Source organism: Mauremys mutica, chromosome 11, assembly GCF_020497125.1.
Source record: "Mauremys mutica isolate MM-2020 ecotype Southern chromosome 11, ASM2049712v1, whole genome shotgun sequence".
NCBI lineage: Eukaryota > Metazoa > Chordata > Testudines > Geoemydidae > Mauremys > Mauremys mutica.
The window spans coordinates 67,330,174-67,343,202 of NC_059082.1; the positions used below are offsets into that span (position 1 = coordinate 67,330,174).

At 41.1% G+C, this 13,029-nt stretch overlaps 1 protein-coding gene across 1 annotated transcript in view; it reads left to right on the plus strand.

The window, feature by feature from the left end:
- Positions 1-12,677, plus strand: part of ABCC1 (ATP binding cassette subfamily C member 1) — a 103,357-nt gene extending 90,680 nt beyond the window's left edge. The window contains exons 22-31 of the mRNA XM_044980593.1: positions 13-220; positions 1,205-1,515; positions 2,623-2,822; positions 3,281-3,407; positions 4,030-4,131; positions 6,388-6,534; positions 7,509-7,667; positions 9,004-9,170; positions 10,074-10,268; positions 11,177-12,677. Coding sequence (XP_044836528.1) covers positions 13-220; positions 1,205-1,515; positions 2,623-2,822; positions 3,281-3,407; positions 4,030-4,131; positions 6,388-6,534; positions 7,509-7,667; positions 9,004-9,170; positions 10,074-10,268; positions 11,177-11,285 — 1,725 coding nt within the window. The 3' untranslated portion in view covers positions 11,286-12,677. The remainder of the gene's footprint in view (positions 1-12; positions 221-1,204; positions 1,516-2,622; positions 2,823-3,280; positions 3,408-4,029; positions 4,132-6,387; positions 6,535-7,508; positions 7,668-9,003; positions 9,171-10,073; positions 10,269-11,176) is intronic.
- The last annotated feature ends 352 nt before the right edge of the window (positions 12,678-13,029 follow it).

Here is a 13,029-nt window from a genome sequence, read left to right on the forward strand (position 1 = left end):
TTGTATCTTTAGGTAAAGGCGACAGTGTACTGGGAATATATGAAATCCATTGGACTCTTCATCTCTTTTCTGAGCATATTCCTTTTTATGTGTAACCATATAGCCGCCCTGGCTTCCAATTACTGGCTAAGTTTATGGACAGACGATCCCGTTATTAATGGGACTCAGCAGCACACGCACGTCCGGCTAGGAGTGTATGGAGCACTGGGAATGTCTCAAGGTTTGCCTGAAATTATCTGTTAAACTATTTTAAAACTAACTGACTGGTTCAAAATATTAAGCCAAATGTTAGAAAGATCAGTGACTTGGTGTGTCCGGCACCGTACAAAGGCTTCCTCAGGAGTCTTTTATTGCCATGAATTTTATTTTGCTTTTTATGGGAAGGTTTAAATAATGGCAATAAACTATTCAGTTAGTGAATTTGGTTTTCTTTTAACGTAAGAAACAAAGCTAGAATGCATATGGTTACGGGATCTGGAATCTTTAACCTCTGGGTGGCTGGTTCAAATCCATCCCAGGTCTGTGGTGACTGAAAGTTACGGCCATCTGATGGCTCTTTGACCTGTATGAAATGAATTGAGTCTCAATCCAGTTCCCAGTGGTCAGGAGCTGCCACCACACCTTTTGATCTTCTTTGGCAGCCTTACTGGCAGTTCTAGAGCAGCAGCCAAGGTTTGCCTGAGCCATGTGGACTACTAAGCTATCCTCTCACTGCTACATGGGTCCTGCCACCTCAGGATTCAGACATGCTGACAGAATGTCCAGGAGAATCTTGCACAGTTGCTGCCTGTTAGGTCTGTTCTGTGTATAAATAGGGTTTGTCTGACCTGAAATTAAACACACAGTATCCCGCTTCTCTTCAGAATTGACACGTCCAGTCTTGCAACAAGAAATAAACAGCTTTTTAAAGTGGAGCAGTGTGTGAGCAGGCCATGTGTGCCAAATACCCTGAAATCACATGTTGAAAGGCTAACACTTCCTTCAGATGAGCGTACCTTTTTCACTGAAGAATCTTTTACCACTCAGTCTGACTAGTTCAGATCACCATCTGCCTTCTTCAGTGAGGATTGATTGATTTGAATTTGTGTTGACTAAATTTACTATGGTTTAGATTTCATTGTTTGTTCTTTGTTTGTAATCATAATTAGGAAAAATGTTTCTGCTCAGGGAGGAAAAATGTTGTCCACTCCGTTTTCTCTTTCAGGTATTGCTGTGTTTGGCTACTCAATGGCTGTGTCAATAGGGGGGATATTTGCCTCACGACACCTACACGTTGGCCTGCTTCACAATGTCCTTAGGTCTCCAATGAGTTTTTTTGAACGAACACCCAGTGGGAACTTAGTGAACCGGTTCTCTAAAGAGATGGACACTATAGACTCTGTGATTCCTCAGATAATCAAAATGTTCATGGGCTCACTGTTTAATGTCATTGGGGCCTGCATCATCATTCTCTTGGCCACGCCAATAGCTGCCATCGTCATTCCACCGCTGGGACTTGTCTACTTCTTTGTGCAGGTAGGGAACGTCGGCCATTGAGCTCTCTCACCAGACTCTCTCTCTCTCTCTCCTCTCCTTTTGTTACTTCAGTTTTAGATTTTAATGTGATTGTGACTTGAGTCCATGTTTGACTGACCGTTTTCGGATACTATATGAAGTGCACTGTGCCTGGCACGCCCGTCAGCTTGCTGGATTTCCAGTAGCTGAGCATTCTCTACTTTGACCATCTGAATAGGACACTGTGTCAAACCATGAATAATTTTTGCTATCATGGATCATTTAATTGTAACTACTACATAGAAGATAATGGGAATATTTTAATATAACTGAACTTAAAGAAAACCTCCTTAGGAATCTAAGGTACATTACACAGAGTATTTTTCATTCAGCGCTCAAATATTGGGGAAAGAAACTCCTATAATTCAAACAATGAGTGTGCTTCGGAGAGGCACAGATGTAGAAAGTGCAGGTATAGTCAGAAAAGTGAGCTTAAAACAAGGAGAGAATAGGATTGACAGCAACCTTTTTACTCTACAGTCTTGCTCTGTGTGTGTATTGTCATGTCTGCTTACTTTAGTGGTTAAAAAAGACTTCACTGCTTTACTCTGGTGATCCCTGCAGAGCCAATACAGCCCTGGGAAAGGGAATTGGCTTCTCTTTTTTGGCTCCTGTATCAGTGCGTTTGTCCACCAAGTCCGGTTATGGGATCTTTTTTTCCTGGTGGTGGTGGCTGAGCCAAAGAGAACTCAGCATGACTCTCAGATCTCAGACTGAGCTTTCAGGACCGGCATTTGAGGGGAAAATACATCTTCCTGATGGGAGGAAATGTGATCTTCAGCCATTTGAAGATCATAAACAGGAGCACCCACAATGCTGTTTTTACCATGCTTCTTAAAAACACAGTCAGACTAGATAATCATACAGTCTCTTCTGGTTTTAAAATCCACGAAACAGTGAATTTTCATAAAAGCTAATTGGATTTCTCTAAGTGATGTGTAGTACTCTTATCCAGAGTAAAAGTCTGAGTGAGAGTTGGCTCCCTGTAGTTGTTGTTAATAATTGAAGTCATGTCCAGGCTGTGCTGCACCTTTGAACTCATAGTGTTCTACTCAACTTGATTTCCAGAGATTTTATGTGGCCACCTCTCGCCAGCTGAAACGTCTTGAATCTGTCAGCCGCTCTCCAGTGTATTCTCACTTTAATGAGACCCTCTTGGGTGTCAGTGTCATTCGAGCCTTTGAGGAGCAGACGCGTTTCAAACTGCAGAGCGACTTAAAAGTGGACGAAAATCAGAAAGCGTACTTTCCCAGCATTGTTGCAAACAGGTAGATGGGCGTGAGTGTTGGGTCAGCACATGGAGAGCAGTGGCATAGGGAGGGTGCAGTTCTGCAGTCCTCGCTCCATTACTCAGGTACAACCCATTGATTCAAGAGAAGGTTTTGCTCCTCCTTCACTTGCTCTACACATTGTTCATTTACCTGAACTGTGGCTGTGTTGGGTACCTGAGAACCAACACGTTCAAGGTTAAAACAGGATTTTCTGCCTCTAACAGTTAGTTTCATGTGCTTCCGCACCCCATGCTTCTGGAAATGATCAGATTGCTCCAAATGTGTCAGTTCCCATGTCACTGGCAAAGAAGGGGATGAGTAGATGTAAATGCCTCAGTATAAACATATATTTTAAAAAACCAAAACAGATGTGAATTTAAGCATGTTCACCATGAATTTTTGTTTGTTTAATCAGATATTGCTGGAAAATTGAATCACTTGTCTGTGTCTTACAGGTGGCTGGCTGTCCGGCTGGAATGTGTGGGGAACTGCATAGTCCTCTTTGCGGCGCTGTTTGCAGTGATTGCTCGCCACAGCCTCAGCCCTGGCTTAGTTGGACTCTCAGTGTCCTATTCATTGCAGGTAATATACTTCAGAAATCTTTCTGCACTTTAAGACCACATCCCAGTATCAGGATATAAATCTGCAATGGAATTAGAGTTGAGAATTGATCTGTCAACTATAGTAATAAATAGGCTTTGTCACTACAAACTGACTCCCCAAATACTTCAGGAAACTAAACAAGTCTTGGAGAGAGAACTAATTTGCGGAGCATGTGATAGGGAATATGTTTACAGATGAGATTTGAAAAGAGATTTAGAGTCCAGGTGGGGTGATCAAGGGCTTTCCTGTGTGGGAGAGGCTGTAAGGAGAAACCTTTTGAACCAATTTAACAAAATTGTGATGAGACACACTGACTAGCAGGACAAATGGGGAGCTGCTTTAGGGGTCACGCTAGTGGCCAAGTTCTGCACTATACTTACACATGTGCAGTGGGAGCTGTGTATCTGAGGGTGGAACTTGGTCTCAGTTGTATTTGATAATTGTAGGAGGTGGCTCATCCCATCCCAGGTAAAGCCAAGTGCTGCGTTTAATGAGCAGATGGCACTTAGGGTTTTCATCTCAGTATTGCATGCTAAATGTCCTTTTATATGTTGATGTCCATTTGTATTGTAAATGCTACATTTAGGAATTCTTTTTGCAGGTTACAACATACTTAAACTGGCTGGTTCGCATGACATCTGAGCTGGAAACTAACATTGTTGCTGTGGAAAGAGTCCAAGAATACTCTGAAATGGAAAAAGAGGTACATTGTGACTAGTAGGTTCTATACTTCTCTCTAAAGATCTTCCTTGCTATTAACCAATGCTGCAGGCTTGCATTGTACAGTCATTGTCTTTCTAATGGGACAGGAGGGGGACTTTCCTTCAAATCAGTCAAGCTGCCTCCTAACTGGCTAGACTATAGTATTGGTTTCTGAACAAAAGAATTTACACAAAGGTGTTTCTTGCCATTCCTTAGTGGGCTGAATTTGCTTAGCCCTTACTGACAAAGGAATCCAGAGATACTTGTACTTGGACTTTGCTTTTTAAGAGCTAGTTGTTTTCTGCATACTTAATGCTGAGATTGCCCCTTAGTGGGAGAATGTTAACTTCGCAAGTATTTTCCTTCACTTAAAGCAGTGGTTCTTAACCTGTACTGCAGCCTGCACCCCTTTGGTTCTCAAAATATGTTCTCACACCCCTTATCAAAAAATAATTGAAGTAGGTCAGTTCTTTAAACCTAGATATATTTTTGTTTGTATATTACAGTAATAGTTAAAAACTGTATAATAATAAATACGTAGGTTTGATGAAACAAAGTAGTTGTACTTACGTGCCTGTGCTTATTTTGTGTTTTCGATGATTTACCTTCTAAAAAAATCTGGCATGTCTCACACCCTCAGAAAGGGCATCTCGCACCCCCAGGGGGTGTGTGCACCCCAGGCTAAGAACCGTTGACTTAAAGCATTTGTTTCCTCTATCGCTATTTGCACTTAATTTGTGGGAACCCTTTGTCTTCTGTCTAGTCCGTACCAAATTAACAAATGGAGCTATGCAAAATTCATTTTCAATCTGATGATGACTCATGTAAACATCTTTTGGTCGTGTGTTTCTCCTCTTAACCTTCTTCCCCCACATTATTTATTTTCGGCAATGTGTTCATAGGAAGCCCAAATCAAAACCCAGCCCAGCCTGAGTCATGTCTAGGGTGGGGTACAAACCAGTGAGTTCCTCACTCCTTTCCACTTGTGTTTCCTCCAAACTAAAATCTGTTGGAAAATTTTCCTAATTTTAAGAATGTTTTAATTGGATCTAGCAATGAACCCACTGGGATCTCTGCTTTTAATAAAACTGCTGATTAGGGTGAAAACCCTGTTCTGTTTACACACCCACTGAAGTCTGAGTCAGAACTCGTTCATGACCACCATGCAAAGTGTTCAGTGTTCTCTGTCTCAGGCAAGCTTCTTATAGTTATAAACCCACAGTGTGTAACTGTTGCATGACCAGTTTGTCATAATATTTGCTGTCTGCAGGGCCGGTGCAAGGATGTTTCGCGCCCTAGGCGAAACTTCCACCTTGCACCCTCCCCCATCCCCGAATCCCGGGCTTAAGCCGCTCCCGCTCCCCCCCCCCCCCCCCCGTGGCAGATTCCCTCCTCCGCCCTGAGGTGCCCCCCACTGCGGCAGCTCCCCATCCCCCACCCGCTGCCCTGAGGCACACCCCTGAGGCCTCAGCTCACCCCTGCTCCGTGCACGAGCACCCCGAACACACCGTCGCTGCTTCACTTCTCCCGCCTCCCAGGCTTGTGGCACCTAAGCTGATTGGCGCCGTAAGCCTGGGAGGCGGGAGAAGTGAAGCAGCTCACCCCTGCCCCACCTACTCCCCGAGCACGCCGTCGCTGCTTCACTTTTCCTGTCTCCCAGACTTGCGGTGCCAAGAGAAGTGAAGCAGCCACTGCATGCTCGGGGAGGAGGCGGGGCAGGGGTGAGCTGGGGTGAGGAGTTCCCCTGCGTGCCTCCCCCCACTTGCTGCAGGCAGCTCTCCCCTGCCCCAGCTCCCTCCGCTTAAATGCCGGCGGTGACCCAGGCGGCCGAAGATCCAGCCGCCGCGGTCGCTGCTGAAGAAAATGGCGTCCCCCCAAATCCTAGTGTCCTCGGCGACCACCTAGGTCGCCTAAATGGTTACACCGGCCCTGGCTGTCTGTCATTCTCACATCAACAATTGTAGAGAGACTTATTCCGGGAGGTGAGGCTTGTTTTAGTCAAGACACAATTTTTTCACAACTTTTGAGTCAAATCTTGCCCTTGATTATACCTTGTAACCTCATTGTCTTCAATGCAGCCCAATTTGCCCTTTTTTGATTTTCCAGTACAGCCCTTTTTGAAAAAGACTTCTGCCTCTCCTTCCTTATTCAACTCCTGGTGGAGCTATTTCTTCGTTTGCTTAGGCAGATGGGTCAAAAAGGGTAATAGATCTGTTAATAGTGATCTAGCTGAATGGCTGGGCAATTGTTCTTTCAGGCTCCCTGGTGTATTGAGCAAACTGCTCCACCAAACAACTGGCCTCATGAAGGCAAAGTGGAGTTCAGAGGCTATGGCTTACGTTACCGTGAGGACTTGGATTTAGTTCTGAAAAACATAAACGTTACCATAAACGGAGGAGAGAAGGTAAGTAACATGGCTCGCTGTTTATACCCGCGCTTCATTTTATAAGCTAGCAACCGCATGCTTCAGCTGACAATGAGATTTGAGCCCTGAGACTTTCAGCACTAAAAGGATGAGGTTCTACCATTGGAGCTAAAAGAATAAGTCCTTTAGTGGCTGGTCTTTAAGAGCTCACTACAGCTGCCAGCTAGAGTGGGACGACCCCTGCTGTGCGTTGTGGGTTACACGTGCTCACTGTTTTCCTGAGCGTTTGCTCTTTTGGTGTAAAAATACAAACGAGTGTACTGGAGAATATGTGACCTTAACCAATTTCCTTTTTTATTCAACACAAGCAAAATGAAATGGCAAATTTATGAAGTTCAAATTTCACTTACTGCTAAAAACCACATTTTTCTGACTTGTGCATCCTTTTTTATGTAGGTTAATATACTATTTTATTTAAAAATAAAATACAGGGCAGTTTATATACATATAACCATACAAGCACAAATACAAAAAAGACACATGTTTTTATAACTTCCTAATCAGACATGCAACTGAGTATTATGTTAATGAGCACAATTGTATCCTAAATTCAGGTGGAAAAACAAGATCAAAACCTATAGCAACACAACTGTAACTACAAAACACACACAAAAGAAAGGAACAGGTGTGATCTGAACTTTGTCAGCACTTCTCTACTACACATTTTCACCACAATTCCATTTTCCTGTCCAGAAAAGTCCCAAAACTTTTCCAGGTGCATTGGAATTTTGATGTGCCGTTTGAAGGATATTTTCATTTTTGGTATATATGCACTATCGGTTGCTTGTGCCAACCTAGTTCTCCATTTTCTTAACATAGTTGCTTTGCACTGGGTAGATGTATGTATTACGTCTGAAACTCTGTCCACTTCAGGAGATTCTCGGTGGCACTTTGACTTTATCCTTTCCCCAGAATTATTAAATGATAACTTCTTTCTGTGTGCCTTCTAATAGGTGGGAATAGTTGGAAGAACAGGTGCTGGAAAATCCTCCCTTACTCTGGGTTTATTTCGAATCAATGAATCAGCAGAGGGAGAGATTATTATTGATGGAATTAATGTTGCAAAAATAGGGCTCCATGACCTGCGGTTCAAGATCACCATTATTCCCCAGGTAGGTGCAAAGTTCCTGCCAATACCATAATTGATTTCTTAAGGCTATTGAGGCTTTAATCAGCTGGATGCGTGTTTTATTAATATACTTTATTAGGGTCTGATTCCACACCCGGTGGTGTCAATGGGACTCTTTCCATTGACTTCAGTTGACTTTGGATCAGACTTTTGTGCCGGCTTAGGCATGTTTCCCTTGCTTTATGTAACAAGTCAAACTTGGATCTGAATTGGTTGGCTGCCATGGAGGCAGGATCCAGGGCCTTCTGAAATTACGAACTCATTTAGTTAACTCCTTATAATAGATTTCCAGTAGTCACCTAGGTCCTGATGCTGCAGATTACTTAGCATGAGTGCAGAGGTCTGACCAGGTAGTGCAGCTGGCATCATGTAGACTTTAGTGGGTTTAGGAGCCTCGAGCTCTTCTGGACCAATAGAGGGCATATATAGACTGCATATTACAGGGTGGAGACGTCTCACTAGAATTACACTGAGACTCAATAAATTTCACACTGTTTTGACAATAACTTGGCAGATCAAGTCTGGTCTCTGTGGTTCACTTATGTTTAGGAACAGTAAGAAACAACATTAATCATATGGGGATATGGCACAGGGCACTCCAGTTTTGAGGGTTTAAGATCATGTTATTGTTTTGGGCTTGATGTTTGCTTATCAAATTGCCACATGACTGAGTCACTTCCTCACCCTAGGCTTGGTGGTCAAATGTCTTTGAATTCAGTTTTTAAAACTATTGGGTTTATAAGTTACTAGCTTTTAGTCTACAAGCTTTTCTGCCTATTTATAGTAATGCAAGAAGGAACTGGGTTTAAATAATTGCAAAAGGTGTTCTGCAATTCATCTCTCTCGGATCTGGGTAATAGGTTTGACGTTGGGATTATATTACTTTTGCCCTTTTTTGATCATTCCATATTAGATTTCGGCTTCGCTATCACTGATTGCCATAAGAGGAAATGGAATAAGTAGATTGTGGGCATGATGCATTTACTGATGCAGCCAGTTTGGACTTTGAATCTTGTGGGAGTGTATTTTGAAGTTTGTTTTTCACATGCCGTTTTATTTGAAAAAGATGGTTTGGCATTTAAATTGAAGATGTTTCTATATATTCTTTGGTATTGCAACTAGGCTGAGGCATTTTCCAAGCAAGAAATGAGTCACCTTTATTTAAAAATAATTAAACTCAAAAGATCTTTTGCTATAATTATTCCTTGGGTTGCTTACAAAATATACCATTTCCTTTGCCATTTAAATGAAATCTCTCTTAAACATTTGCCATATTCTTTGTATGTGGAAGTGTTGAGTACATGTTATTTTCTGACTAGGATCCAGTATTATTTTCTGGCTCTCTGCGTATGAATCTTGACCCTTTTGACAAATACTCTGATGAAGAAATTTGGACATCTTTGGAATTGGCTCACTTGAAAAATTTTGTTTCATCTCTTCCCAATAAACTTAATCATGAGTGTTCTGAAGGTGGAGAGAATCTAAGGTACAGTAAAATGCCTTATTTTTCAGTGAAAATTTACTGTTGGAGCTAAAACTTTTGACAGCATATGAGAAATATATGCTTGTATGTTCCTCCCACTTTACCTCAGACTACAGGGTCAATATTACTACTTGTGATGTGATTTGGTGCAGTACAAACATGAGAGATCCCTGACCCATGGATCTTAAAATCCATCTCAGACATCAAAACAGACCTAACAATATGAACAAACATAGTTTTTATTCACTGCATAAGACCCGATTATCTTGAGGAAACAGAGAAATTGTAATGTGAAATTGCCAAACGAGACAATCAGGTGTTTTTGAAAATATTTTAAGCTTTAAGCCATGTAAGTGAAAGTACATACTTAAGAAATAGTAAGTTAAATATATTAGATTTATATTTATTGGCTTGGGCAATCGTAGGGAAATTTTTGGTTAACTTCAGGCTGCTGTAGTTGCTTATAATTTGGAGAGAAAATTGTACCTAACAAATGCAGGTTTCATAATGCAGCTGTAATATAAGTGCGATACTAATCCTAAATAAATACATTCAATCTACTGATTGTAAATTGGCCACCAAACCAGTTCAAATACAAAACTTCGTTACAGTCTGCACTGTTTAAATGCTATAGTCTGATGTACTTACATGGAAACTGTTTGTAATGTTTATCTTCCTAAAAACGAAAGCTCTTAAAAAAAAATTTACCATTAAGAAGCTGTAGTAAGACACCCTCTGTTTATAGAGAAGAAATCACAGAATTTGAAGTTAATTCCATATCTAAAGCTCGCTAGACTCTTGGCACCTAAAATTCACAAAAGATTGTGCAGGTAACAAAATTAGGATGTGAAACAAAATAAAGTTTCTTCTTGCAGTTAACTTTTTCGGCTTTTTTTTTTTACAAAGTGTCGGACAGCGTCAGCTGGTGTGCCTCGCTCGGGCTCTACTTCGAAAGTCCAAAATCTTGGTTTTAGATGAAGCCACAGCTGCTGTTGATCTTGAAACTGATGACCTTATACAGTCAACAATAAGGACTCAATTTGAAGACTGCACTGTTTTAACTATAGCACATCGTCTAAACACTATTATGGACTATGAAAGGTAAAGTGTCGCAAAGGGAAAATGGTCTTTAGTGTCCGTATCTTACATTGAATAGGAATCGATATTAACCAAAAATGGACACTGATCAACTTATTACAAATATTTTTTCCTTATATTTGCTAGATCTGTTATCAGCTGAAATTCATGAGTTCTTTGTGTGTGTCCATATCACCACATGCGTGTCCGTATCCTCCGTAAGCATGCTGAGGGTCAAGTTCTGTCCTTGGTTATGTTGTGCAACCCCATTGTCTACAACATGCTTGCACAGATGTGGCTGATGGCAGCGCTTGTTCTTACAATTGAAACGTAGATTCATAATGTTCCCTCCTTCTCTGAGTCGGGGTAGGAATCAAAACTTGATAAGCCCCTGACTCAGGTGTTTTACTCTTCCACTTTTTCTGTGACTCCTGTAATTGGATTGGGGAGCCACACTGTTGATGGGACAAAGCGGGAGAAGTGGGCATTATACCCCCACCAAACTTGCAGGGGTTCAGCACCTCTGTTAACAGTCACTCAGTACTAATTCAGGCACTCCAGCCATTCGTGCAGCGGAACCCGCCCCACACATTTGGTTGGTGCTCCCTCTTGGGGGCATTAGCAGTATTTTTCTCCCAGCTGTCAGCGAGTTGGGGGTAGCATTTCGACTCTGAATGCTGGGTTTCCTGACTTTAGTGCTTGCTTTCACAGCCTTAATGTTACAGTAACACGGTTGCTTTGCTTAGGCAGTCTAAGCACAGAGTAAATCTGTGTATCTGCGATAGGATTAGTGAGGTCGGGGATAAATTTTGCCTTTTGTGAAAGCTCTTGCAAATAGCCTGCATTATTTCCTGGTGGCTGAGGTATTATGCTAAGATTGCTAAAATTCCAGAAAAGTCAGTATTTTGACCATTTTTTTTCTTTTGTTTTAGAGTTCTAGTCCTTGATAAAGGCGAAATTGTGGAGTGTGATTCCCCAGCCAATCTACTTCAGAAGAAAGGCATTTTCTATAGTATGGCCAAAGATTCTGGCTTGGTATAATACAAGAACTTAGCTTGTACAAATGGGAAAGAGGGGTGGAAATTGACTGACTATACACATTGAGAGGATTTTGAGAATTCTGACTTCCTTTGTTCTGCTACTCAAACCAAACGCTTCCACCTCAGACCTGGAAAAATATAAGTTTAACATGAAGAAGATAAAAGTAACATAAATGCAATGCCTTTTTTTTCCTTAAAGATTTATTTTGCAAGAAGTAGAAGTTCTGAATGTACTATGTTAAAGACCAAACTTAGACCTGTTTGATAGATTTGAGGCAAAAGATGAAACTGCAGTCCAAAAATGTTTGTTTTCTGAAAGCAAGAAAAATCCTTTTGAGTTGCTTATGTTCTGAAGATCCTTTTTGTTTGAAAAATCTTAGGTAGTATTTTACAATTTGTTCAGTTGAGATTTACCATTTTAAGAGCTATCTGCTGTGGGATGCACTCAGGGCATTTTATGGAATAGCAATATGAGTCAACGTTTTTATTCCTTGAGAAATACTGTCCTGTACCAGGTCTTGTCTTGGCACTTATTGTATGTGGTCAGTGCTTTTATGCATCATGTTAAAGTTTTCATATGTGTTTATACTTTATAGCAGCAAGTTTTCAGAAATGTGTCCATCTCATTGATGTGAAAAAGCACAATCATCATCAAAACAGTCACTATAACACCAAACTCTTGCTTGAATGCAAAAATTAATGTATTTCAATATTAAGTACTCAATTCTGTACTCTCTTCACTCAGTGGTTCTTATTTATGTGAAAAGTACCAATGGGGGGAAGGGTTATTCTTCTGAGTAACGATTTGCCTGATTGAAGGCTTCAGAGTCAGTTATCATTTGGTTGTAGTATTATTGGTTATTGTATTTCACTGTCTCATATTTCATTCAGAAGCCCTGCCATATCCAGGACTGTTAGCCCTACGGAAACAGCGAAACCACCTTTAGAGGCTGCTGCTGCTGCTAATTCTTAACTGTTGTGCAAAATGCTCTTACTGTTCCCCAAAATATACACAGTTTTATTAATGCGTGGATGCCAGAGTAGCCTGACAGAGCTTAATTCACAATGGAGTCTAGTTCCAAGAAACTCAAGTGTTTTCTGTTTTTTACTTAGTAGGAAAAAGAAAAGAAGTTCCATACAGTCTTTTTTTATAGAAAGATTGCTGAATGACTGCAGTTTGAGTTCAGATGGACCCAGATATCTACCACTCTGGAAATGTGGACTGTTGGGAGTTTTATGTTGCCGACCTTAAAACTAGACAAGTGTCTTTTCTTAGAATAAAAGCTATTTATTTTTTTTGTAAATTATGATTCTTTAAAATTCAGTAAACCTGAAAATGTCATTGGTATTTTTTGTAATGACTATAATGGAAGAACTTGGAGTAAACTTTCTTTGTTTGAAAATGATTGTCCCAATTTTTATACTCCTTTGTCATCTTTTAATGACAAAAGTGTTTGCGCCATTATTGAGAAAGGGCCTAAAGCCCGGAGAACTGTGGGATTGGCTCCCACATGCGGGTGCCCAAGATGCCCAAATGATGTTTGCTGCTCTTTTCAGGAGGCACTATCACTGGGTAGCTGTTCCATGAAAATAACATTTTAACATTTGCAAATAAAAGTGGTTCTTCTGGTTACCAAGGGCCAACTTTTAGATTAAGGGATGTGGCTATTGATCACCAGGTGTAGTCTTCAAGGGCCTCCTGGATTTTTACCAGACCTCCCTGCTCCACAGCCGGGGAGCTGTTC